The sequence below is a fragment of the Polypterus senegalus genome, chromosome 11, assembly GCF_016835505.1.
Source record: "Polypterus senegalus isolate Bchr_013 chromosome 11, ASM1683550v1, whole genome shotgun sequence".
NCBI lineage: Eukaryota > Metazoa > Chordata > Cladistia > Polypteriformes > Polypteridae > Polypterus > Polypterus senegalus.
This window is the reverse complement of record NC_053164.1, coordinates 68,673,582-68,698,012: the sequence shown is the minus strand read 5'-3', so window position 1 is coordinate 68,698,012 and position 24,431 is coordinate 68,673,582. Positions and strand designations below refer to the sequence as shown.

The 24,431-nt window shown below is 38.5% G+C and overlaps 2 protein-coding genes across 3 annotated transcripts in view; one reads left to right on the top strand and one right to left on the bottom strand.

Moving 5' to 3' along the window:
* Window positions 1-820, bottom strand: part of pbx2 (pre-B-cell leukemia homeobox 2) — a 45,414-nt gene extending 44,594 nt beyond the window's left edge. For both annotated transcript variants that reach the window (XM_039768943.1, XM_039768944.1), the window contains exon 1: window positions 337-820. In XM_039768943.1, coding sequence (XP_039624877.1) covers window positions 337-575 — 239 coding nt within the window. In that variant the 5' untranslated portion in view covers window positions 576-820. The remainder of the gene's footprint in view (window positions 1-336) is intronic.
* A 10,576-nt stretch (window positions 821-11,396) lies between these two features.
* On the top strand, window positions 11,397-23,563 carry LOC120539137. The gene is made up of 5 exons (XM_039768942.1): window positions 11,397-11,583; window positions 11,862-12,627; window positions 13,085-13,250; window positions 22,380-22,663; window positions 22,749-23,563. The coding sequence occupies exons 2-5, from the start codon at window positions 11,881-11,883 to the stop codon at window positions 22,902-22,904; spliced, it is 1,353 nt and encodes a 450-aa protein (XP_039624876.1). The 5' UTR covers window positions 11,397-11,583; window positions 11,862-11,880; the 3' UTR covers window positions 22,905-23,563.
* Window positions 23,564-24,431: the final 868 nt, after the last annotated feature.

Below are 24,431 nucleotides of genomic sequence, written 5' to 3'. Positions count from 1 at the left end.
CACTAGAAAGTAGGCGATCGGGGAACGAGACGCTTAAAACGCCCATCCTTCCCAACAGAAACTACATCCAAAGTTGGCAGGGAGAGAAAGGCTCGACTCGCCCCTGCCTGCTCACACAAAAGTGTGCCGATCGCTTGTTTGCGTTCCGTAAACACAACACCTCAGCACGCCAATAGCAGCGATCCTTCGCACAAGTCAAGCGAGACAATTATATCGGATTAACGCTAATTATGCAGACAGCGCCCCGCAGCAGAGAGGCAGCGAACGGAGCAGCCGAGCCTCGGTGTGGGCGCCTACTGGGGATCGAGCCCCGCCATCCCGACATGCCGTACTAACTTTGCTTGCGCTTCGTCCAAGCTCTGGTCGGTGATGGTCATGATCTGCTGCAGGATGTCGCCGATGTCCCTCCGAGTCTCGGCCCCGTTCTCGTGCAGGTTTCCCGAGTGGTGCGAGGGCGACTGGAGGTGTGCGGGGTTCATGGGGTGCATGGACGGGTGAGCCGCCAGGCTTGGCTCTCGCACGCCGGGCCCATTTCGCGATCCCGCCGCCGTTGTTTGCTGCTGTTGTTGTAACATGCTGGCTTTGCGCCGCTGCGCTGCCGCCGCCGAGGTGAGTAACTGGAGAGCCGACGGAGGTTGGAGCCGTAGAGGCAGCTCTCTCCGCGGGGGAGGAGAAGAAGGAGGAGGAGAAGGAGGACAGAAATAAGAGGGAGGGGGGATCTGGAGAAAAAGGGTAGGAGTCGTAGCACGGCGCTGTGAAGTAGCGATTCCTCACGGGAAGTGGGACTGCCGTTCGGAGCGCCTGAGCTGAGTCCACCAGGGGGTAGTGAAGGACGATAATGGAAGAAGAGTACAAGCCTCGTAAATGTCACGATCCAGAGGTGGGTGGCCTCCTGCTGCAGTCCTCGCAGCAGGGCGAAGAGTTCGTTTGATGAGAGCGAGAGTTCAGCTCGGGTCGCGAGTACTGGGAGTGCAAGTGCTGCCGCATGTTCGTCAACGAATCCTGGAGGGAATAGCTGCAGAGCAGAGTCTCTTGGGCTAAACTCAAGTCTCCCATCTACATCTGCTTCATTTAGCTTGAACGGAAATCCAGTGTATTCGGTGCGAATATAATGGAATAAGTGCGAAAAGCTATTAATGCGATTGACACACGACCCGCCGTGTTGACAGTTGATGCTGGGGTAGGCTGCGACTCCCCGATCATTTGGGAAGTAATGAATACTGGCAGGTAAAATGAGTCGGTCGTCCACTGAGTAATGCGAATGCACAGGAAAGCCGTTTGTAGAAACATCCTTGTACTCATCTTCCTAAACCGTTTATCCAGCTCAGGGTCGCGGGAAAGCTGGAGACTATCCCAGCAAACTTAGGGCGCAAGGCAGGAACAATGCCTGGATATAAAATATATTTGGAATGCACAGACTAAAAGCCTGTTGCTATTACCATCAAACTGACATTAAAGTAATAACCATTTTAAGTTTAGACATTTTTTTACTCAAACACTGCTATTACCTAACAGCTTACAAATCAGAGAACCCTGGTTTTAAAATGTGTTTATTTATCAAACACAATTTTGACAATTTTTATCACTTAAGATTTTCATCCAGCTTAGGTCAGTAACAATGTGTTTTGTCTCTGTTTATTTAACGCTTCCATTTGGAAACACATTTCTTTGAAGTCTGCCTACATCTGACACCAAGGATTTTATTTGTTTCATTGTTTTGGTTTTTTTTTTTTCTTTCTTTGGCTTCATACTGGGGAGGGCTGGAACACTTACCTGTAGCCATTTAGAAACGTTGAACAGTATTGTTTTAAATACTTATTGAAGTAAATGGACAGGTTTTTTTTTCTTGCCTAAGAAGTACACTTTGACTAAAGCATTGAAATATAGAGCAGTTCCAGTAAATCTTTTACAGACACAGACAGTGTGCCAGTCAGTTGCAGAACCTAGTTATATACACACTCACACAGCCACTATGGAATTGCCAAACCACCTCACTTACACATCTCTGTGGATGTGTAAGAAGAAATAGAGTGCCCACGATGAAGCTTTGGAAACACTGGGAGAAGATGCAGACTTAACATGGACAATAACCATTTCAAACCCAACATGTTCCACAAGGGCATCAGTGCTAGCTACTGCACCACTATGCCACCCTATGTATATTAAATTAATGCTACTTACAGGGTCACTAAGTGAGTCAACTGCAGTGTGAAAACTGATATTTCAGTTTATACAGTAGCTTTACTCCATGGTTATTGCCCAGACCTGAAGTGGAACAAGCATACCGCCTTAAACTCTGAGAAATAAGATTTAGAGCTGAAGTTTTTAGAAGATGGATAAAGCAAACCTTTCCTTTAGCTGTTAATTATTAAGACATTTTACATCAATGTATTAAGCCAACCTGTTTATCCATCACACATAAAGGGAAACACATAACTGCACAATTCAGCAGCATCTAAAATAGAGATCATCTGTCTGTCTGTCTGTATGTCCGTCCTTTTTTCCATTATAAGGATATGGAGTGAGACACCAATTAATAGTTGGGCAGCCACACATACTGTGATAATAAACCAATTTGGCAACCTGAAGTGCTGGAGAACTGCTACAAAATAAACAGTCATTATGTTAAAAAATATGAGTAAAATCAAATCTTGTCCCACTTTATACCAATATTCCTTTCATTTTTTGCAGTGTTGGATATCACCCCACTGCCGGTCTAGTATCTTAAGCACCTCTGTCTGTTTTATTAAAATACTTTTCTGTGTTTTTTATTGACTACAATAGAAACATATTTAAAAAGCCTATGAACCTTATGGATGGTTGTTATCTCATAAATCTTGATATTTCAGATAGGACAGGAAGAAATTAATTTTTGTCTCACCTTCTTGTACAGTTTCACTGTGTTGCCAACCATATGTGTGTTCAGCTCTTTATGTGGTGGCCGATTTTAACGATTAGACAATGGTTACTAAGTGTATGTTTAGTCAATATTTATGCTTGTTTTTTTTGTTTAAAAGGAATAGGTATTTTAGACCATCCATCTGTCCTTCTATTCTTATGCTCATACATCATCTAATCCACTTACCAAGTTTAGGATTGCAGCTTCTGCAGCCTGTCTTGCCAGTACAAGGAGTACCAGTACAAGGTAGTTAATAAGGTTGATTAAGGCACCAGTCCATCACAGAGAACACTTCCACACAGACACTCCCACATATGTTGCGAGAAGCACCAGTTCCACAGAGGGGCTCACCTGCACCTACACCGGGCCAATTTGGAATGTGGTGGGAAAACGTGAGTATCTTAAAGAATTTCTATTCAGAGTTTGCTTCAGGATCATTGTCAAATTTTTAAGCTTCAAATTTCTAGACTACCTATCTAATTTATTCTTTTTTGCCCAATCTTAATGGAATATTGGCAGGAATATTTTTATTCTGAAGTACGTTTTGCACATACAGTATACATCCATATTGTTGCAAGTTATGAGTAGATCGGTAAACATTGTACACAATTAAGTGTAGGTAGAATTACAGTCCTGTGATGGACTGTTGACCCCTCCTGGATTGAGTCAGCTCTGCATCCAGTGCTACTGAAACCCTACATTGAATTAAGCAGTATTAAAAATAACTGCATGAAGTTTATGAAGTGGATGACATTAGCTTACAGTCACCATTGTTATGAGTTGTTTTTCTTTTTTGTTTTGAGTAAACAACATAATCATATAATATTCTTATAATCATATAATAATCCAGATCAGGATTATATACAGCCAGTGCCCATCATGTCAGCACTGAGCATAAGTCTGGAAATAGCCCTGGTCAGAGTGCCAGGCCATTGCATGATCAAATTTATACACACATCACACCAAACTCTTACTCACATAGTGGCAGTTTAGAATTATCAGTCAACTTAACCAGCATTTCTTGGGGTTTGTGTGTGAACAGCTTATGCATACATGAAGAGAACATGCAAAGTCTACATGAACGATGACGAAATATGATATTTCACCGTAGTATGCTGGATCATTGAGGTGGAATCACAACCTTCTGTGCCCCAATGAAGTGTTCCTGATGTTGAATATCAAACTTTTAAATAGTAGTTGCTGGTGTCAACTGTTAAAACCAACAATATCATTTTGAATTTATATCTGAAAAGGTAAGATCAATTTTATTCCAAATCCGTCTCTGCACAGTCTGATGTCTGGCTTCCCATGGCTTACACTGAAGAGTTTACAAAATTCTGAATAAAATTGCACACTTGCTACTGGCAGAGTCTATCCGGAGATGACCAGACTCATTGCTGGAACTAGCCCTGAAGAGAGTGCCAGTCTGACACACATCATACTTTCTGTGTCTCTGGGGCCACAGTCTATCTGGCAGCATCTGGACAGGACAGGAGGCAGGATGTCACAAAGGACTCCCCCATATGTACGTACACTTGCATCCAAACAACATAAGATCTGCAATAAATCTAGTGTGCACTTGGGGGTAAAGCAACCAGTTGGAGGGAGAATGTTCCAACTCATAATGTTTGGGGCAAAGGCACATTTTTTTCTTGATTTATCTCTTTGCTCCACCGTTTAAAATGACATGATTTAATTCAGATGTGATTAAAATGCACATTGCAGACTTTAATTTAAGGGTATTTGCATACATTTTTGATCTCGCCATGTAGAAAATACAGCACGTTTTATACATTGTTGCCCTATTTTAGGGCACCATGATGTAAATCAAAACAAAATGAGTTTTTGTCCCAAACATTATGGATGGCACTGTATGTACATTTTTTGAATGCCATGTAAACTGATGCCTTTGGTAAGAAGAGGCACAGTTTTGAGGTTGATTTCAGGTACCAGTCTTCCCGAGTTCATAAAACAAATTGATAATTTTCCTCACACATCCATTTTGTATTCAATTGTGCTGTTGCAAAAAACATGTAGCCTGCTCCAAAAGAATTAGAACAGGGAACAGTACTCTAAATAAAGAACATTTCTTTGGCAGCACAATTTGGCTTTTGATTAAGAAAAAACCATGAAGAAAAATTGTAACTATAAGTTGTTATTGTTGCTGTCTCATAGCTCCAGTAGAAACAGATTCAAATCCAAGACTAAACCTGTTTAAATTGACTTACAATGGATAAGTAAGTGCATGTGAACTGCAGTAGACTGGTGCCCCATATAAGGCTGGTGGATTGCAATCCTGCCATTTTAGTCTTTGTTTGAAGCTAAATGAATTAAGCAGGTCTGAGCGCAGATGAAAGGAGAAACTGACAGACTTCTAGGAACTGAATTGACTAATTTATCCAGGCAATACTGCATATTGTAAAGGATCAGTAGGCTTTGGAAAAGGATTAGCTGAAAGGCCAAGGCTGATGCAAGTTTTTAACGCTAACTTCTGTAAAGTTCAAAGACTATTCTTTTATAGAGCTGGCTCATATTGTTTCAGAAGAATTAGCAGGAAAAGGTAGCAAATAATCTCAGTCATTAAACTGCCACCCTAAAGAATCATGTGTGGGTTTATAAAGAAGTTACTCTTTTATCCATAAATATCAATTTTTACTGAAATATCACAAAATATGCACTAGATGGTGCTGGCTGTTATGTGCTCTTTTGTCTTGCAAGAAAGATATTTACTTTTGTATAAAATGAATAGTTAAAAATAATAACCTTTTCTCAAAGAAAAATCTGGATCTGGCAGTCTATTTCATTGCATTATAATAATTTAAGTAGGAGTAACTGAGTGGGTTTTTCATTGGAGCAAATGATGTATAAGATCTCACACTTTATAGACTCTTGTCTTCCTCTGTTCCAATTTCTTTTCCTGGCATTCTGTACCTGTACAGTGCAAGCGACTTGATGCAGCTGGTTGCATTCAGTAAGCCCACAGCAAATTAGGTTCATTAAAGGAGACAGACCTAGCATAAATCTGTCACCTCAGTGCATGCTAATAAGGCAAACAAGTCAGCAATTTAGAAAGTGATTACCATAAGAATAATTGATAGTTAGTTAATTACAGGGTTGTTTAGCTTTGATTGATTTGGCTTGAGAAGGTGGCTGCTGGAAAGAAGGTGTGCTACTAGACATGCTTGGCATCATCCCAAGGAATCCACAGTCTTTAGGAACTCGGAGACAAAATTAAGCAGAGGTGCAACTGTCAAAGCCGTTTTTCAGCTATGAAAAGGTTGCTATGAATGAGACAGCCTGACCTTCACAACGTGACAACACCTATAGACAATATTCGCCCACTGCATATTTTGAGGTTGGCTGGCTTACCAGGGCCATAATAACAGAAGATTTCACCATTTAACCAAATATGTAAACCCAGGAAAATGTTTGCTCAGCTGAGACACGTCTGACGTTTGTTTTTAGCTTCAACCATCTTGTATAGCCGAGGTTGTTGACTTCCTATTCGGAAATCCCCAAGACAGGAAGTGAATTTAACCACAGACTCTCGTAGCTAACGGCAAACAAACGTGTGCATGCGGTTGGTTACGTGCAAGACAAGGAGATGTGCCACCCTCTGTTCTCCCATGCTCAAAATCCAGATATGAATGCTGTTATTTATTTTCTGTCTGTGAACTTTGTCTTCTTTATTAAGAAATCAGCTGGGACGTACAAGAGGTGTTTTGTGGCATCTGCATATCAAGGTGCTTTTATTATTACATTTTGTCTTTGCTTTAGCAGAGCAAGAACACATTATCACTGACGGAGTCAAAAATCTATTAAAGTATAACAGATTACAGCATTATAGACACCACTGATTCTGAATCTAAATATTTGAAAATAATCCTGCATCAGTGTGGGGATTCCCTCCCCCATGCCTTCTGGTAGTGCTGTCTGGTTTTAGAGAAGTTACGACAAAAAGGCCAAAGAGAAAGGGGAAGCAGTGAAATGTGATGCGTTAACCTCATAACTATCCTCATCCTATTTTTAAAGCAAATGCTAAAAGGTCTTTTGATAACTATCAATCTATGCATTTATGACACAGCCATATCTATCTATCTATCTATCTATCTATCTATCTATCTATCTATCTATCTATCTATCTTTTATATGACTTCCTACATCGGCTCAGTATGAAAACACTATTTTCTCTTGGGGTCACAGAAGCTACTGCAGCTGACTCTAACTATACAATCATTTATAAGGCTCATTGAACATATTTCCGTTATTGCTGCTTTCTTTTTTCCTAGCTAGTCAGAATAATCACTCTAGTTTTTTTTAAGCTCTAAAAATTGGCAAAATTCATTTGGTAAAAAAGTTTATTTTATACAGTTTAGTAAGTTTGTGAGCATAACAATAGTACAACTTACTTTTCTTGGAAATTCAGGAATGAATGCTTTCTGTTGCTGTGAGTTTCATCCTACATTTCTGCCATCCTTTTCAACATTCATTGTTTCATTTTAACATAATTGCTTGTTAAAACTGTTTTCAACATCAAATCAGTAAAGAGACTAAGTAACAAGATAGCTAAAAATTCTGTGCATGCTTGTTCATTACTGAGCAGATCTTTCAGTAAAGAGAAAAAAGAAATTACCAAAAAAGAGGGTCTGGAGGGTCTAATCCTGAGAATCTATAAAATAGTTAATTTAAGAAAGAAAATAAACTGTACAATACATTGACAGGAATGCATTCTATCTATCTATCTATCTATCTATCTATCTATCTATCTATCTATCTATCTATCTATCTATCTGTCTGTCTGTCTATCTATCTCTTATCTGTTTTTTATGTGACTTCCTACATTGGCTCAGTATGAAAACACCATTTGCTCTTGGAGTAAGAGAAGCTATTGCACCTGACTCTAACTAAACAGTCATTGTTAAGGGTCATTGAACATATTTCCAGTTGCATAATATGAATAAAAGAGAAGTTAAACAAGTAATTGTCACTAATCGAACTAGAAGTTCTGTTTAAAGTTAAAACATCTTCAACACTGTATTACAAGCCTATCAGTACAAAAGCAGCACAAAACAGGATAAGACCTTGACAGGTTTTGAAGAAAACCAAAGAGAAACCACTACTGGCAGGTGGCAGGTCGTTCTGCATGTTTTTGTGGATAGGTAGAGGCTGCCAAGGAATGTTGTGCCCTGTCACTATGCATATTATATCAGAAGCACATCTGCCATGAACGTCAGAGTACAGAAGGAGGGAGAGATACAGTGAGTGGCACCTTGTCATATAATCTGTCATATTCTTATAATTGAAACTCTCTGCATTTGCACCTATAATGTTAAATGTGTCTGATACTCAAAGAAAATTAGCTATGGATGTTTGGACTTCTCTTGCCCTTGAGATTAGGCTGCCTTAGAAGCTTGTCTCTGGTATAGCAACACCAAAGTCCTCTAAAGGATATTGTAGTCTGATGTGCTTGTAGCCACAGTTGGCCATCTCTAAAAGTCATTCCAAGAATCAAGCCTTGGTGTGTTCCTCGCTGCTAGTGGAACGTTAAGGTTGTAGCTAAATGGAGAGCTGGGATGAAGGCTGAAAGCTAACTAACAGGAAGAGAGAGAAGCCAAATATTGAGACAAAGAGACTGGAAGCAAAAGTCCAGATAGTACAGTTTTGGAGAAAAAACAGAAACCACCTGAAAGGACCACAGAGGCAAAACATGTAGATAGTGTAAATGAGGCAAAAAGATTTTGTTTTATTCTCTGTGTTCTTTTGCTTTATGGGTCACTTGTGTATTTTGTCAATCTACTATGTAATTCAACTCTAATTTGTAGGTGTGTTTGTTTGTTCGGTTCCTCTGAGCAATCTTGTTTGGTCACTAGTGGGCTCTGTTGGCTCTATTCTGAATATGATTAGACACTTTGTATTGGAAGAAAACATGGACAGGGAAGAAATTCTGTCAGTCTTTTTGTTATTTTCATTATCATTTGTAATTTGTGCACATCGGAGGGTGACTTTTAGGCTTGTCATAAGTAAGCAATACCTCCCCAGGGACACCAAGGGGCCCGATCACTGACTCTTCTGTCTCTTTTTCCAACCACATCTATAAGAAGAAGGTTATTCTAGGCAACTGACTCTGCCCATTTCAGTCCACAATATATAAATGCAGGGTGCTTCCGGAAGGAGGCATCTCACTTGGGAGATGAGCCACCCGCTCGATGGAGCGCCGAACATCTTTTGAGCCATTTTGTTTCTTATTGTACCATCACATGCCTGCTATTTTTGACACACCTTATTATACTGAGTAAGCAGGATGGCCTGGATCACACCCCAACATTTCATCTTGACACTTGTATTACTCATGGTCAATGACACATTATACAACATGCTTGTCTCCATATGAATATACTGTATGACACTAATCATATACAGTACATACATTTTCAAGCCCACTTAACCCATTTCAGGATTGCAATTGGCTGACGCACGTCTCGGTCTTAGATGTGGTTTCTTGCTGTGCCCACTTGTGCACACAAACATTTACAAAGGGCCAATTGCTAATCAGCCTAACTTGCACATTTATGGCGTGTAGAAGGAAAGCCTACACAAACAGAGAACACACAAATACTACAGAGTCAATGGAATTAGGAATATCACTAACTATGCTGGATCATCAGTAATGATAAATGATAGCAAAAAAAAGTGTGTTACAGCTGCATTCAAATGTGGCACAGAGGGAATTTGAATGGTCTCTGTATAGATAGAGAAAGTTAACTTCTGCAAGAATTTTATAGGGTACTGTCTGATAAATTCCACCATACATTAAAGGCATATTGTTACACAGTGAGTAAAAAGGCATATTTTAAAAGAGAAGAGGTTCTTGAAGAACTATTGAGGTTTGTGGGGTTGATTCCTGCTTTGTGCCTAATGCTGCAGAAGCCCCTGTGGCTCTGAACTTGAGTAAGCAGCTTTCAAAATTTCTAGTTGAATACTAAAAGTCACTTGGTATTTTCATATTATTTGCAAATCTTATGCTTTTTAAATACTTGGAAGTTTCCTTCTTCAGCCCTGCATTTTTTCCTCTTTGGACCCTTACATTGTCAGAGCGATGCAGCATTTAACATGGCTGTCTCACAGCACTTGGAGTCCAGTTCAGCTGAAGTGACTTCTTTATATGAAGTTTGCAAGTTCTGCCAGTGGTTAGGTGACATTCTCTAGTTTGCTCCCACAATCATAACTTTGGGCTGATTGCTCTGACTCAGTGATTGTCCTTTTCATTGTCACGCATCCTTTTGATTTATGTTGCTGCTCCATGCTACACTGTTATTAGCCAACCGAATGGATGGATCTTTATACTGCTGTTGTTTGTAAACAAAATATTCAAAGGCTTGCTGTAGAAACACAGTTAAGGTTCAGAAATGTACAGGTGAATAAAGTCAGCATAATGTTCAACTTTTCCACAAGTGCCTTTGCCTGACCAGCATGAAACTGTACTCAAGTTATGAGATGCAGCCTTCAGCAGTACACAGCTGATCTTTTAGAGTCTGTGTGCACCACAGTGTAAACCTTCCATAACTGGGTCTGTGCTCCCGGGTTTTTAAAGGTCACAAATCTGAAATTTCTTTATTCATTCTTCAGTCTATTTCAATACTGTTTAAGGATGCTTGAAAGAAATGCTGTTAAAAAATAGTTTTATGTACTCTAGTGTCTCTGATGTACTTTACTGAATCACTGATATGAATTTTTCGAATTGTCACAAGAGGTGCATTAGGTAAGTTACTCTAAAGGTGCAAACAGTAAGTCAGAGGCAGAGATTGAGATTGGCTTCTGCTTTCCCTTTACCCTCAGGATAAAGCTTGTTTAGAAAATGGATGGATGGATTAAATTAAAAAATATATATATTTATACCTTCAGTATAATACTGTCACATCACAGTAGTTCAGTTGTTAACGCCTCAAAGCTCAAGGACATTATATTCAAATCCCAGCCTGACCACTATCTGTGTGCAGTTTTCATATTCTCATCTAAGTTGGTTTTCCTTTGGTCGATTCGACTCCCTAAACTGTTCTAATATGAGTAGGATGTAAAATGCAGTGTGCTGCCATCCCCTCCAGTTAAATATATTTACCCAAAACTGTCATGACAGACTTCAGTTCCCCTCAATCCTATATCTGAATTAAGCAGATTCAGTAGATGGGAGGTTGAACCACTCCCCAGTTTTGTCTTCAGGCCACTCTGTATACAGCAATAAAAATAGTTAATAGGAGTTGCAGGCAGAAAGAAGCTATTGAGAATAAAATTAAATTTAGCACTTATGAAATAGACTATACTAGAAAAAGATTCGTGCTTTTGATTTAAAATAGAAAAAAATGCAAAGTTGTTATGAAATCTGCTAGTTTGTCTAGAAAGTGGGAGGGAGATGGGGAAGTAGCTCAAGCAATCTACTCATACACACCGGATGGACGTCGGCGTGAAATGCAACACTCTTGCACAGTTTTCACTTCAGACTGAAACCACCCCTCGCACTAAAAAACACTTCCTGTCGCAGAGTCGTCCTTACTGAGCAGGAAACCTACGCATACATTTTGGGTTGTTTTGGGTTGCACTTTGAATTTTTTTCATTGAGCTGAAAAGAAGATCAATGCTACTGCTGCTGATTTGGTTGATATGGGCACGGGAGGACACTGGTGAGCAAGGTGAGCAGGGTGGGAAGGGTCGGTCTACAGAGCCATTCTCAAGTTTTCTGATTATTCTTTAAGTGGTTGAACATTCCTTATTAATATGATCTATAAATGCGATGATAATTGGTTTCAGCTCTAGCAAAGTGTACTCTCGGAAGACAATTTCTGGTAACCTTTGCTAACCTTTTTTTCAAAAACATTTACATATGAATGGCAGTTTTGGTGTTCTGACGCCTGTGTCATGGACGTAGTGGTATTGCTTAATATTTGCTTGTCTTGCTTTCCTCGTTCAGGCCAAAAGATTTGCTCCTGATGATTTCTCAAGGAATGGATGAGGGCCAAAAGTCAGAAATTGCTGGGATTGAGTCTACTAAATCTGCCTTGGATGAAACTGAAGCTATGCAGGGATGTCACTTATCAGAATTTTGTGGTGGACCAGGGATAAGTGAAAAAGACCAGGAAACAAAGCATGAGAAGGAGGAGGAGGAGTTTGTATTATGTCAAGAGCTGGTGGCAAAGGAGTCAGATTTAACTCTAGACTCAGGAACTGTGTCCCTAGCTTATGAAGAAGCTGTAAAAGATTCAGCAGAAGCATCAGGACAAAGCGAGATGTGCAAAGCTGTTGAGGATATTGTGCTCAGTGAAAAGCATTTGGGAGACATCAGTGAGGATGCAAATGACCCTGCCAAGAAGGATTCTACCATTAAAGGAGCTGCGAGGAACGAAGATGATATGGGCCAAGTCACTAAGGAGGTGGACACGGTTAACTGTGATAAAACAAAGGCTGGAATGCCGTCAGAGAAAGAGGCCTCAGAACTAGACATCAAGGAAAAGAGGATGGCAGATAGTGATGCAGAGGAAGTGACGAAGAAAACAGTGAGCCATAATTTGATTGGCACTGAAGTGGCTGAAATGGAAGAAAAAGTGGGATTAGAAGATCTGTCCAATGTCACTACCAATGATGAAATCTCCTGTAATCTTGCAACAGAGGAGAAATCAGCAGGATTGGACCTTCTTAAAGCCCCAGGGAAATCTCTCAGCTCCAGCGGCTCTTTCAAGGTGAGTATTGTCTTCAGAATGCCATTAATTCTTTCACTGATACATATGCCTCATTACTGTAAGGAATTGTGTCTTCCAAATGGCAATGCTTTGTCTATCTTACTACTAAACATTCAGTCTGTCGGGATCTACTTTTGAAGCACAATACTCCATTAGTGGCTATTTCTTTCCTTGGAGACCTCCTCTTCTCCATTAAGAGTCCTGCACTCTGCTATGCAGCTCCATTACTGGGCTGGTTAATAAGGTTAGAATTTCTCTTCCATTTTAAACTAACATAAGCAGTCTTTCTTTTATCTGCTCAGGTGTAATGAGGGAAACATTGTCCACATTGCCCTAGCAGCTTCCAGGAAGTTTCTTCTATGTTTCATGAAGGAATGGAATTCTAAACCCATACTTCACTTATTGCTGATTTATTGCTGTCTGTGGAGCTCTCTCATTTTCTTCATTTATTTTACAGGCCCACAGACTGACCCCAGATTTTCCAGATGCACTCATTGACCTGCTGGTCCAGTTTCAAAGCCGTCGACTGAATGACCAGCGCTGCTCATTCCGGAGGGAGCGAGATGAGATGCGTAAAAGACGCTGCTATTCTGAGCCTTCCACCCCTCAGGGGTTACATAAAGGTGAGTAAAAACTGCATTTCTAGAGAAAATCAATAAAGACACACTTATATAACAAATTTAGAACTCAAATGAGGTTAAGTGAAAGCATCTTATTGGTCTAGATTCATAAGTAGTTAATTGGGAGAAAATCATCTAAAGACCAATGCATCTCAGATACCACACAGTTTAGTAGACCTTAGTACTTTGTAAAGAAATCTCAACTTCATAAAAAGATTGCATAAGTCTGGAGAAAATGGATTGAAACCCCATGTTTTGGTAAATACCAATTCTCGTTAAAACCTTTCATTAAAATCAACTAAGAATCCATCTCAATGAGTTCTTTGTGTCTGGCAGGTTCCTTTGTAAACATCTAATCAAAGGGCTGCCAGGTCACTTATTGAATGATTCTCAATTTATGGCCTCAGGGAGCTGGCGCCTATTGCAGTGCAAGACAGGGACCCACCTTGAAAAGAGTGCCAGGGTACATGTGTTTAGGACATGGGAGGAAAACCAGACTACCTGAAGAAAAACCTATACAGGCATAAAGGGAACATGTAAACCGAAGACAGACAACAGCCAGACCAGGATTGAAACCTGAATCTCTGAAGCTGTGAGGCAGCCATGTTAATCATTATACTACTATGCTGCTCTAAGTCATTCATTAAATTTGAATTTTTGTTTAAATGGTTGTCCTGTTGCTTTTTGTATTCATGAAGTGAAATACCTTTCTTTTCTTTTCCACTTCAGAGAACTGGAGTCTTATAACATATTTATTAGTGTATGAAGACACATGTACTCACCTTATAAGATGACACCTTTGTTACTCTTTAAATGCCTTGAAGCCAACCTAGTTTATGTGCTGAAGACACTCTGAATCATAAAATCTTTTTTGCATTAAAATTTTTTTATATATTTGAATATTCTTGGTAGTTAAATTGCGCAGTAATTAGCACTGCCACACATCTGCAGAGTTTCATTTAATTTTCCAACCCGCTATTTCCTAACACAGAGCAGAACACACACACACTAGGGACAATTTAGGATCACCAATGCACCTAAACTGCATGTCTCTGGATTGTGGGAGGAAACCGGAGCACTCGGAGGAAACCCACATAGACACGGGGAGAACATGCAAACTCCACACAGGGAAGACCCGGGAAGTGAACCCAGGTCTCCTTACTGCAAGGCAGCAGCGCTACCACTGCGCCACCGTTGCTGCCCCATCTGCAGAGTTCAGGTCACAAAATCCCTGCTCTGTCACTGTTGTGAGTGGGATTTGCGAGATCCCAGTGTGTCTTTTTGGGCTTTCTCTGGGTTCCCTAAATTTAACCCAACCTGACGTGTGTGTCAGCCTGACTCATGACTCTAAGTTGCCCCCATATGAGTAAATGTAAGTATGCATGTGTAAGTGTGTTCTATATAATACTGACTCCTGGACTAGATTTCATTCTTGCCTTGCAACCATTGCTCAAAGAAAGGGCTGTGGCCCCCAAATTACAAGCTAGAAGAAGCAGAATAGACATATATCTGAAAGCTAACAATCTTAAGAAAAAAGTGAGCTTAAATCAAGAAATGCATTAAGGGGAATAATAGATCTGTCATCTAGCAGCCTTATTTATAAAAATCTTAAAAGAACTCTGATACATGTGGTCAGTTATTTCCTAGACCCCTGACTGAGAGCATAAAGAAGTCACCAAATTAATTCAATAGTTCAAATGACATTGGGTTCTGCAGTGGAACATAGAAATAAAACCAATCAGCAGCCCAGGTTTAAGAGCACCTCAAACAGGAGAGTGCAGATGTATACTAGTAAATGCTGCCATTGAATCTGAATCTGAAAATAAAAGATATTTGGTGACTGTCAAGGTACACATTCTAGCACTAGCAGGTTAACAAAATGTAGCTATATTTGGAAAGAGCAATTTGTTTTTACCATGCTTTAATATCAGAAATGACAACTGTGTCATCAGTATTTTCTGCTGCATGGATAGTTAAAGATTGGACTAATACTGAAAGTTGGAATATTTTTGTTCTCTACACTCTTGGTATTACACTATCTAAACATGTGAACATAAGGAAGAAACCTTGGTTGGAATCCCCTTGAGAAACTGATATGTTGTTTCATAGATGATTCCCCAAATGTTACGCTTTTGGAGTGCTCTTTAAAAATTTGTAAAGATCAGAATACACTTGACTGAACTGGCAGAATACCAGACCACCTGCATTTTAGTCACTTACAGATTGTTTGTTTGAAAACTTGATCATTCATTATTCAGTGTAAATTGTTTAAATTCCAGACAAAACGGGCACATTTACATTAGAAGAGTGGCTTGCAAAACTTAATTTTAAGCATTATTTTTTTCATCCTTTATTTTTTATATATTTTTTTATTCGACCAGCTAGAGCATTTCTAAAAAAATACATGTACCTTCTCTTCCCATTGCCATGCTGAACTGTTTTCTTTGCAAAATCCTAAATTTTCAAACAATTTAAATGATCGACGGCCTTGTAGGAGAGAATACGATATTACAGTTGTGCATCCCAAAGATAATTTAACACTTCCTTGAAAGTTAGCTTTTTAAAATAAATATACTGATGAGAAAAAAAAACAATATTTTCTGGAACGAGAAAACTATAGTTCTAGCCTGTGTACTTTTACAAAACATTTTCAGGTTTTTTAGCCCTGACCAGTGACACATTGCCAGTCCAACAAACGTAAAAGCTTGCTAAGTTCACTTTTATCACACGAGGTCCTGCAGGTCTATGCCATGATTACGTAACCTTTAAAAATTACTTAATTAAATGTTTAGGCTACTGCAACACAATCCCACCCTTTGTCTCATTCTGAATTTCATCAGAAGCAATCGAGAGGATCATTGGCATGCTGGAGGCAGACAAGTCATGTGCCACTTTTGGCAAGCATTGTTGGCTTCATGACCATGTCGGGACCAATAAGCAACCAAGATCTGGTTGTCCTCAAGTGACTACACCACACCTGATTGGTCAATCTGAGAGATCACTTCACATCTACAACTTGTACTATTGCATCTGAAACTAACAACAGAGACAATGACTGTATCATTGACAGGATAGTGAGAGGCAGGCTCCATGCTGCTAGCCTTAGAGCAAGGTGACCTATCAGTGTCTCCTGCTCACACTTTCTTAAGGATCTGACCCTGCAATTCCATACTACACATAGTTGCTGTGGTCACTACTGTTGTGATAAATGGTGGCATGCAGCATTTCTAATCCTAAATTCCACAGAGCATATTCAGGGATGCCCTGGATGACAACATCCAGAGATGTGACACTCTACCTGTTGAAGGCCTATAGTTTTATTAGGCTTTTCTTCAAGAGTATATATAATGCACAACTACAGATTCAGAGACTTGTTGGCTCTGTGCACCAGTGGTGTTAAACAGTGGTGGCTTGAAAAGGCAGTCACAAAAGTTAAAAAGGATATAAGATACATATTGTTCATGTTTAGAGCTGCTACTGTTTTTCTGTTGTTCTTCTTGTCGTTCGGTTGTGCTGTTCCATCATTCCCATTTGTTTATTGTTGTTTCAGCACTGGTGTAACAAGGAGTATTGTATTTCTTTTTTCCATTGGCATATATTATTAATCATTTGTGAACCCTACCAAAAATCAGAAAGGCATAAATATAAATTTGGAAAGACTGATTTTTAAAATTACATATACATAATAAATATAAGTGGCAGAATATAGGCATTTCAGCTGGTATTTCTGCCAATTTGCCAAGGTATATGCAAGTTTATAAAAATGACATATATTTTATATAAATGTACTAAAAGAATAAATTGAAATAGTATTGTAATGCATGCCTCTCACCGAAGTCATATAATATTGAGTAGAAGTTTTTTTTTTCCTTTTTATTAAACTAATTGTATTCTTTTAAGCTACCTCCTAAATGGTCACCATTAATTTTAAATGACACATTTTTGTGTTTGTTTGATTTAATGCTACAGTATTACTGTAATGCAAATACACATTAGAGCCAAAACTCCACATTCATTAGAATCAAGTGGTATGTTTACTTTTGACTTATAAAATATTTCTCCCCATCTTGTGTTTTTTATTTCTTTAAAAGCACAAAAATAAACAAACAAAAAACTGTCAGTGATATGTTAGTACTGTTTAAGAATATCACACACTTTTTAGTTTCAGTGTGGGGTGCTCAACCTTTTTTTAATCCACTTTATTTCATAGCCATTAATAACACCCGTCACGTTAAATCTGATTGGTGAATCTCATGCAAATAAAACATCAACAATGTACAATATAAAAAGTGTAATCATCACTATCTAACAAACCATAAGCAACCAATTTAAGAAAACAGACAAGTCTCAAAGATCAAAATATAAAGTAAGGGGGTGTTACCGTTATGAAACAAAGACATATCTCTGCTTCATTTTCTTTAATTAAAGATCTCCTTGGTTAAAAACTTCTTAAGCAAATTAATTTAAAATGTTAACTGTGAATAAGAGAGAGAAAGAGGTTAAGAGCACGCACTGATACTGCGCATTACCCCACCCACCACACGACAAACAACTCAGGATCCCAGATTGGGACCCAAGTGTACCCATGCAACGGGTGACACCTCAGCACCATTCTAGTTCAGATGGAGTGGAACAGTGTGAGGTTTTTTTTGCAGTGACTGGAGTGCCAGTTCTGCCTCCAACCCCCAAGTTTTCCCTGCAGGTTGGAGGGCCTACTTGCAGGGTTGCATGCAGATTAACATCATACCCAGGACGGACCAACGAAGTACAGCCACTTTTGGCATTTTACGGGATTCAAACTGGCAACCTTCCGATTGCCAGTGTAAATCCCTAGCCTTAGAGCCACCATTGCATCCTTTTGAATAAGAATAGATTTTTTAATTTTCTCCAAAATATTGTAGTATATTTTTCAATAGCTTGAAAATGGCTTCTTTTGTAGTCAGGACAGAATTTCCAGGGGATCCCCAACAAGCCCCTTTTATTAGCCTTGACACAGCTGTTTACATTTAATTCTCAATCCACCCTCCCACCGTTTGTTACGTGAAGCAAAATGACACCTTTTAATGGCTAACTAAAAAGATTACAATATACAAGCATTCGAGGCACTTCAGGCCCCCTCTTCAGGTAAGATGTAAACAAGATGATTACTTTGTTGCCTCTGAAGCTTGCATATTGTAATCTTTTTTTAGTTAGCCAATAAAAGGTGTCATTTTGCTTGACAGTACACCACTTTAGTATTACGTGGTGTGTAATTTAAAGAGCCCCTTTTTGTCGCCACCTAGTGGTTAAAAATTTTATTTATGAGGCTTGCTTTAATTATGTGAGACAGCAGTTACATTGACGTGTAAAAAATGTTTTTTTAAAGTTTAATTTCAGAGAGGGAGAAATAATTATCTATAACAAAATTATTTTCATTCAAACCCTTTTATTACGGACACATTTTTTTGTAAAAAGAACCGATAACTTACATATTGTTATTTAGCAAGGACAGCTTAGTATTGACTCATCTTAACAGTTCACAAGGGAAGATTGCCAAAACATTTCAGTTATGTTTCTAAATGTCTGGTGTATTTTTAAGTTTTGTTATGGTTAATTTGATTTTTTAATTCTGGATGTTGACACAATTGAATCAAACTTTATACAGCTTATGGAATTGTGTAGCTTCATCCTGCAATTTCCAGAATAAAAGGTACGGTTTATACCAAGCAGACAGAGAGAATTCAGTACTGAATGCTGAATCTCTAAAAATCTTGTTGGCTTTGAAGTCTATAAATATAAACATATTACTTTTAAAACCTGATGGTTTGCTGAATTCTTGTTGCTTTCACTTTCTTTTTTAAGTGTGACATTTTATTTTATCACATTTTGTTCCCTTGTCTGTTTGATGCACAGCGTTATTGATTTTGTGGTTTTACTATGTAACCAAACATTGCGTTGGTTGATCCTTGCAGTATTATATGCTGCCAAATTAACCTTTGGCTTTATGAGAGTGTGAGTAAGTTTGCCCAGCAGCAGTTTGGTACGCTGTCTAAAGTTTTGCCAGTGCTTCTTTGAGAATATTATGTATCAACATTATGATTATGCTGTACATGAAAGTTGCTATGTAAACTAAAGTGATCTATGACAAGACATTTTTAAACCCACTAAATTCATTTTAATGTCAAAGAGGGTCCGGATCCTATCCTGGCAGCACTGAGTGCAAGTCAGGAATCATCCAGAAAGAGAGTTCCATTTCAGTGATACTCATATAGTCTGGTTATGCATGTCTTCAGGGATGTGGGTGAAAAATCCACATTGGCACAGAGAGAACATGTAGACTCCGTAGACATAACAGTTGAGTTGGGTGCAGGTTTTAAACCCAAGACGCATCTCTCTCATTTAAAATTGTCCAAAATGTTTCCAGGGCAAGATCCAACCTGCAAACCTTGCAATCAAGTTCCAGCTTCACTGGGCCATATGTTTTGTGCACACACCAAATAAACATCATTCTGGACCAAAATCTTTAAGTGCCTTTCAGACATCCTTGGTGTCACAATCCCTCCTAATACACTAACACCTGTGTTTGTTGGATTCCCAGATGGGCTTAAAGTGGAGAAGGACAAACAAACTGTAATTGCCTTCACTACACTATTGTCACGTAGACGTATCTTGCTCAATTGGAAGAATCCTAACTCTCCTATTTTAAGTCATTGGGTAACTGATGTTATATACTATTTGAAATTAGAAAAAATCTAATTTGCATTTAGAGGATCTGTACAAAACTTTTTCAAAACCTGGCAGGATCTAATCAATAACATTTTAGACTAAGCATTGAAATTGGGGAAGCAGGTTCTCTCCCCTCTTTTACTCCATTTATCTTTATTCATTTAATAATTTATCTATTTACTTATTTTTACTAGCTTTAAAATTTTTTTTTGGCCTAGCTCTCTTTCTCAGGGGTGGGGGTTGATTTGTTTTTAACCTATTTTTTGTAAAACTTGATTTATTTGAATGTAATGTTATTTCAAATTAATAAAATCAAAAAAATAAATAAACCCAAGACGCTGGATCTTTGTGGCTTCAGCCACCATGTTGTCCCAGGTTGTTTCAATGTAATTCAATGTATTTACTGTATTTATACTGCTCTTCTCAGAAAACAGTTGATAAGTTATTTGATTAATGAAATGACTGATTATGTGAACAGTTTCATTTCAGTTTCACTTCAACATTTCAGTGTGAACAGGTTTTTTTTTTACGAAAGGCTTTCACTCTTTTATACTGTGGGGATTTTTGTTTAATTTCACACACCTAGACTTTGCACAGTGTCATAGGCACTACATCAATGCACATTATTTAACTGAGCACTTACAAGGCTATTTGCTTATCTTATGAGTATTTTCTGTAATAATAATTTCTCCTTAAATCAGTTACTGAAAATGTTTGTCTTGGAAGCCATTATACAGTGTAAAGTAAAACGTTGAGTGATTATTTGTCCATTCATGATCACTTTTCATGTGACATAGGACTGTATAAAGTCAGTTTCTGATCTTCAAATTGTCTTATCTCTTCTGTTGTTCTGTTTATAATAATAATTCTTTACATTTATTCATTATCAGTAGCTATTTGATGAACTGGCATTCTGCCTAGGGTTTATTCTTCCAGAAGCTATATGATGACGCAGTAGGGTACATTTTACAACAACCCAAAATCAGGTTTAGATAATGGATGGATGTAGTTGTTAATAGTTGTTTTGTTAAATATTGTCATTAAATATTCAGGTGGTCAACAACCAATCAACATAAACAGAAAATCAGGACACCAATGGCTTTAATAATGCATTTCCTCAACTTGTGATCTGACCCTGCTTTTAGTACTTTAAATTTCTTTGACTATTAAAGATGCAATACTGTATAATAGAAAGATTAATTACTGGATCAACTGGTTCTCAGAGTATCCAAGGTCAGTAAAGTGAGAGGCTTCATAAAATCATTATCTCATTTTGTGACCCAGGAAATTGATCATAAGTTTTTGATTGTTTTAACTATGAATGGTGCTATAAAGAATTACTGAAGCAGTATAAACTCATGAATCCAGTACTGGGGATTTTGGAGTCCACTCCCAGTTAATGTCTGTGGAGTCTGCATAGCCTCCCCAGGTCTCTATAGGTTTTCATCATGCAAGTTATGATATCATTATCTCAAAGTCCAAAAATGATAACATTTATAATAATAATAATAATAATAATAATAATAATAATAATAATAGACACTTTAAAATTCTTTTAGAAGGACTTTGCTTGATTTTGTTCTAAAATGCAATGTGTTTTTAAAGTGCTTTGCAATAGTGTCCACTGTGAAAGGAGCTATATAAGAAAAAGCATACTTAATGAACTTTCTGAGTTGTTGTATTAATAAAATGCTAACATGAGGAAGGTCTGAATAAAAACATTCTCATATTTGTTTACCTTGTGTTTTATTGAAATTATGTTGTAAAACACTATTTGATTGTTATCACTGAAATATAAGGATGTAAAATTAATATTTCAGTTTGCATAATCACATTACTTAAACGTTGCATGATCTTGTGCTGTCATGCGCTTTGCCTTGATGAATGCCTTGTGATAATGTTCATTATGAAAGACATTTGTTAGCACAGTAGTTAGCCCTGCTGCCTCACAGCTTTAGGAGATTGGTTCATAATCAGTGCACTTTATGTTACTTGCCCATTAAACTGGGCCCATTTCAGTGGGTGTGCGAATGAGCCATTGAGTGAATTGTGCTTTGTTTCCAAATCTGTTTGCACCTCAAGACTGGATTAACTGGGCTCATAAAATGGATGGTTGAAGAGTGTGCTATCATATGAACTTTGATTCTGTAACCTGATGTGCATTTAGTTTTCTCCATTCAAGTGTTTGAGGTTTACTTGCAAAATACAGATATGATATGGAAACTTTAAAACATGGTTTGACTTACTAATAAAACATAGCATAACATTCTCAATTCAGGGTTACTGGAGTGCCAGAGTATATCATGGTAGTGCCCAGTACAAGGCAAGACAAATTGCAGACTGGCTCCCAGTCTATCACAGTGACCTAATACATTTTCTCCTTAATGAGCTAGTCTTTTGCTTCTTTTCTTCTCTTTCTGCTGCCAGTATTCTTCTCCTCAATGTCCTCACTCCAGGCTGAGGAATTCTTTGAGATGCTAGCCAGCACTCAGGGCCGTCGTCTTGATGACCAGAGGGCTGAACTCAAAGAGCCTCCTCCTCCACCACCAGCTCAACCCTCAGAGTTCCACCCAATCAGGAGGATGAGCCAGTTTATTTCCAGAGCTTCTGCCAGGATGAAAGAAGACTCGCCTCTCATTCCAGTTAAGGAAAATCTGCCTCCAAAGAAAGACGCAGATGAAGAGCTTTACAGTATGATCCTGTCATATCAGGTAAACACCTACATTACTCTGTATCTTGTCCATATGTCAGGCTGTCTTCCACCAGACAAACTCACCCATTTATTTTGTTGTGTAGGTGCAGGGCCGGATTGATGACCAGCGCTCTGTCCCTCCTGGACCTGTGGATGATGAGGATTTCTTCTCACTCTTGCTTCGTGTTCAGGGTGGGAGAATGGAGGAACAAAGAGTGGAGATGCCTGCCAGTTTGCTACGGAGAGTCAACTCAACATAATTGGACATCTGCCTCTTCTTTTCTTTCTTCCTTCTTTGTGGCATTGGCATTCCATCCTGAAGCTCTCACTTCTTGCTCCTTCTTCCCATTTAAGACACACTTACTTCCTCTACAGTGATCTGAAGCTCATTGCTTTTGCCTAACTGTATGCCAAGGCCACAGTATATCTTGGGTGAGACTGCATAGTTGACTGGACACATTTCTTGCCCAAACTGGTTATTTGCTAGCCACATACAGAGTGACTTTGGGATTTTTTCTGCACAACTCAACTAGTGGAATGAAAGCTTCTAGCCATAAAGATGAGATGACAGTTTCTTTACAAAACTTGAAGTGTTACTCCTTGCTTGTTGCTTTTATGTGCTAACGGATTCAAATGATTATAGCAAAGGTGGACATGTGGCTCAGAAGGAACAAAAAGAGCTTGCTGCCACAGCTGAGTACTTTATTGTTGACTTTTGAAAATTTTGCAGTGTGCTGTTAGCAGTGAGTATGGCCTTTTTTGTGCACTGCTGGACATATGGATGATTTCTTGCAGGGTGTATGATAGACAGCAGTTAAGACAATGACTAAACAGTGGAAGGACAGGTGTTTGCATGAGAGGACCAGTGTGTGTTAGGCTTAATTTGTTGGGTCTGTTAATTAAAAATTTCCATGTCTAATGCTTTTGCTTCATGTTTTCTCCCACAGACACAGTACATATTGGTTAACTAAGTTTTCTCTGGCTTATGGTGTGACTGCTGGTTGAGGCATTGTTCTGCTAGTCTTTGATTTCTGTTGTTTTTTTCTATAAGATGGGTTCCATGGTGGTCCACAGTGTTTTCCCTGCTGGCAACATTAAATTTGAGATAAATTAAATTTTACACAGCACAGAGTTGTAGTGGTCAGTATTGCTGCCTCACGGCTCAAACTTTGGGACCTGTGTAGAGTCTGCATGTTCTCTTTATGGCAGGTCCTCCCAAACTTGGTTTTGGGGGACCCACTGTGGCTGAAGGTGTTTGTTCCAAACAACTTCTGTTTTTCATTGGACTCCTAGCCTTATTAAGTGAGTTGTTAGTTCCCACTTTCTGTGTTTGTGGTCAATGTAGAAGTTACAAAACTAAGTTTTGTAGATTTTCATTAAAATGTACTAAGCAGTTATATGGGGATTTGTTTTTTGTAGTTAACAGTATTTTCATCCTAATTTTCATTCTGCTTTTCCAGGTGTTCTGGTTATTTAATTTATTTTTACTAATTAGTGCGTCTGACTCTTAAGTAGTTGCAGCATTCATTATCCCCGGTATCTGCTTTGCTTGCTGTTAATTGTCACTATTAGTGTTAAATAAATATAGCACACTACACAGAAAAAGGGAAGTAATAGGAAATCAACAAAAGAGAATTAAATATTTATAGCTTTAGAAAAAACAGAAATATTTCTAAGTGTCTTATAAATGTAAAAAACATGCTACTGTGCTTTTCTGAATGCAGAATTAGAGACGAGTGAAGAGGACCACCTAATTAAATGAGTTCAGTTGTTAATGATTATTATTG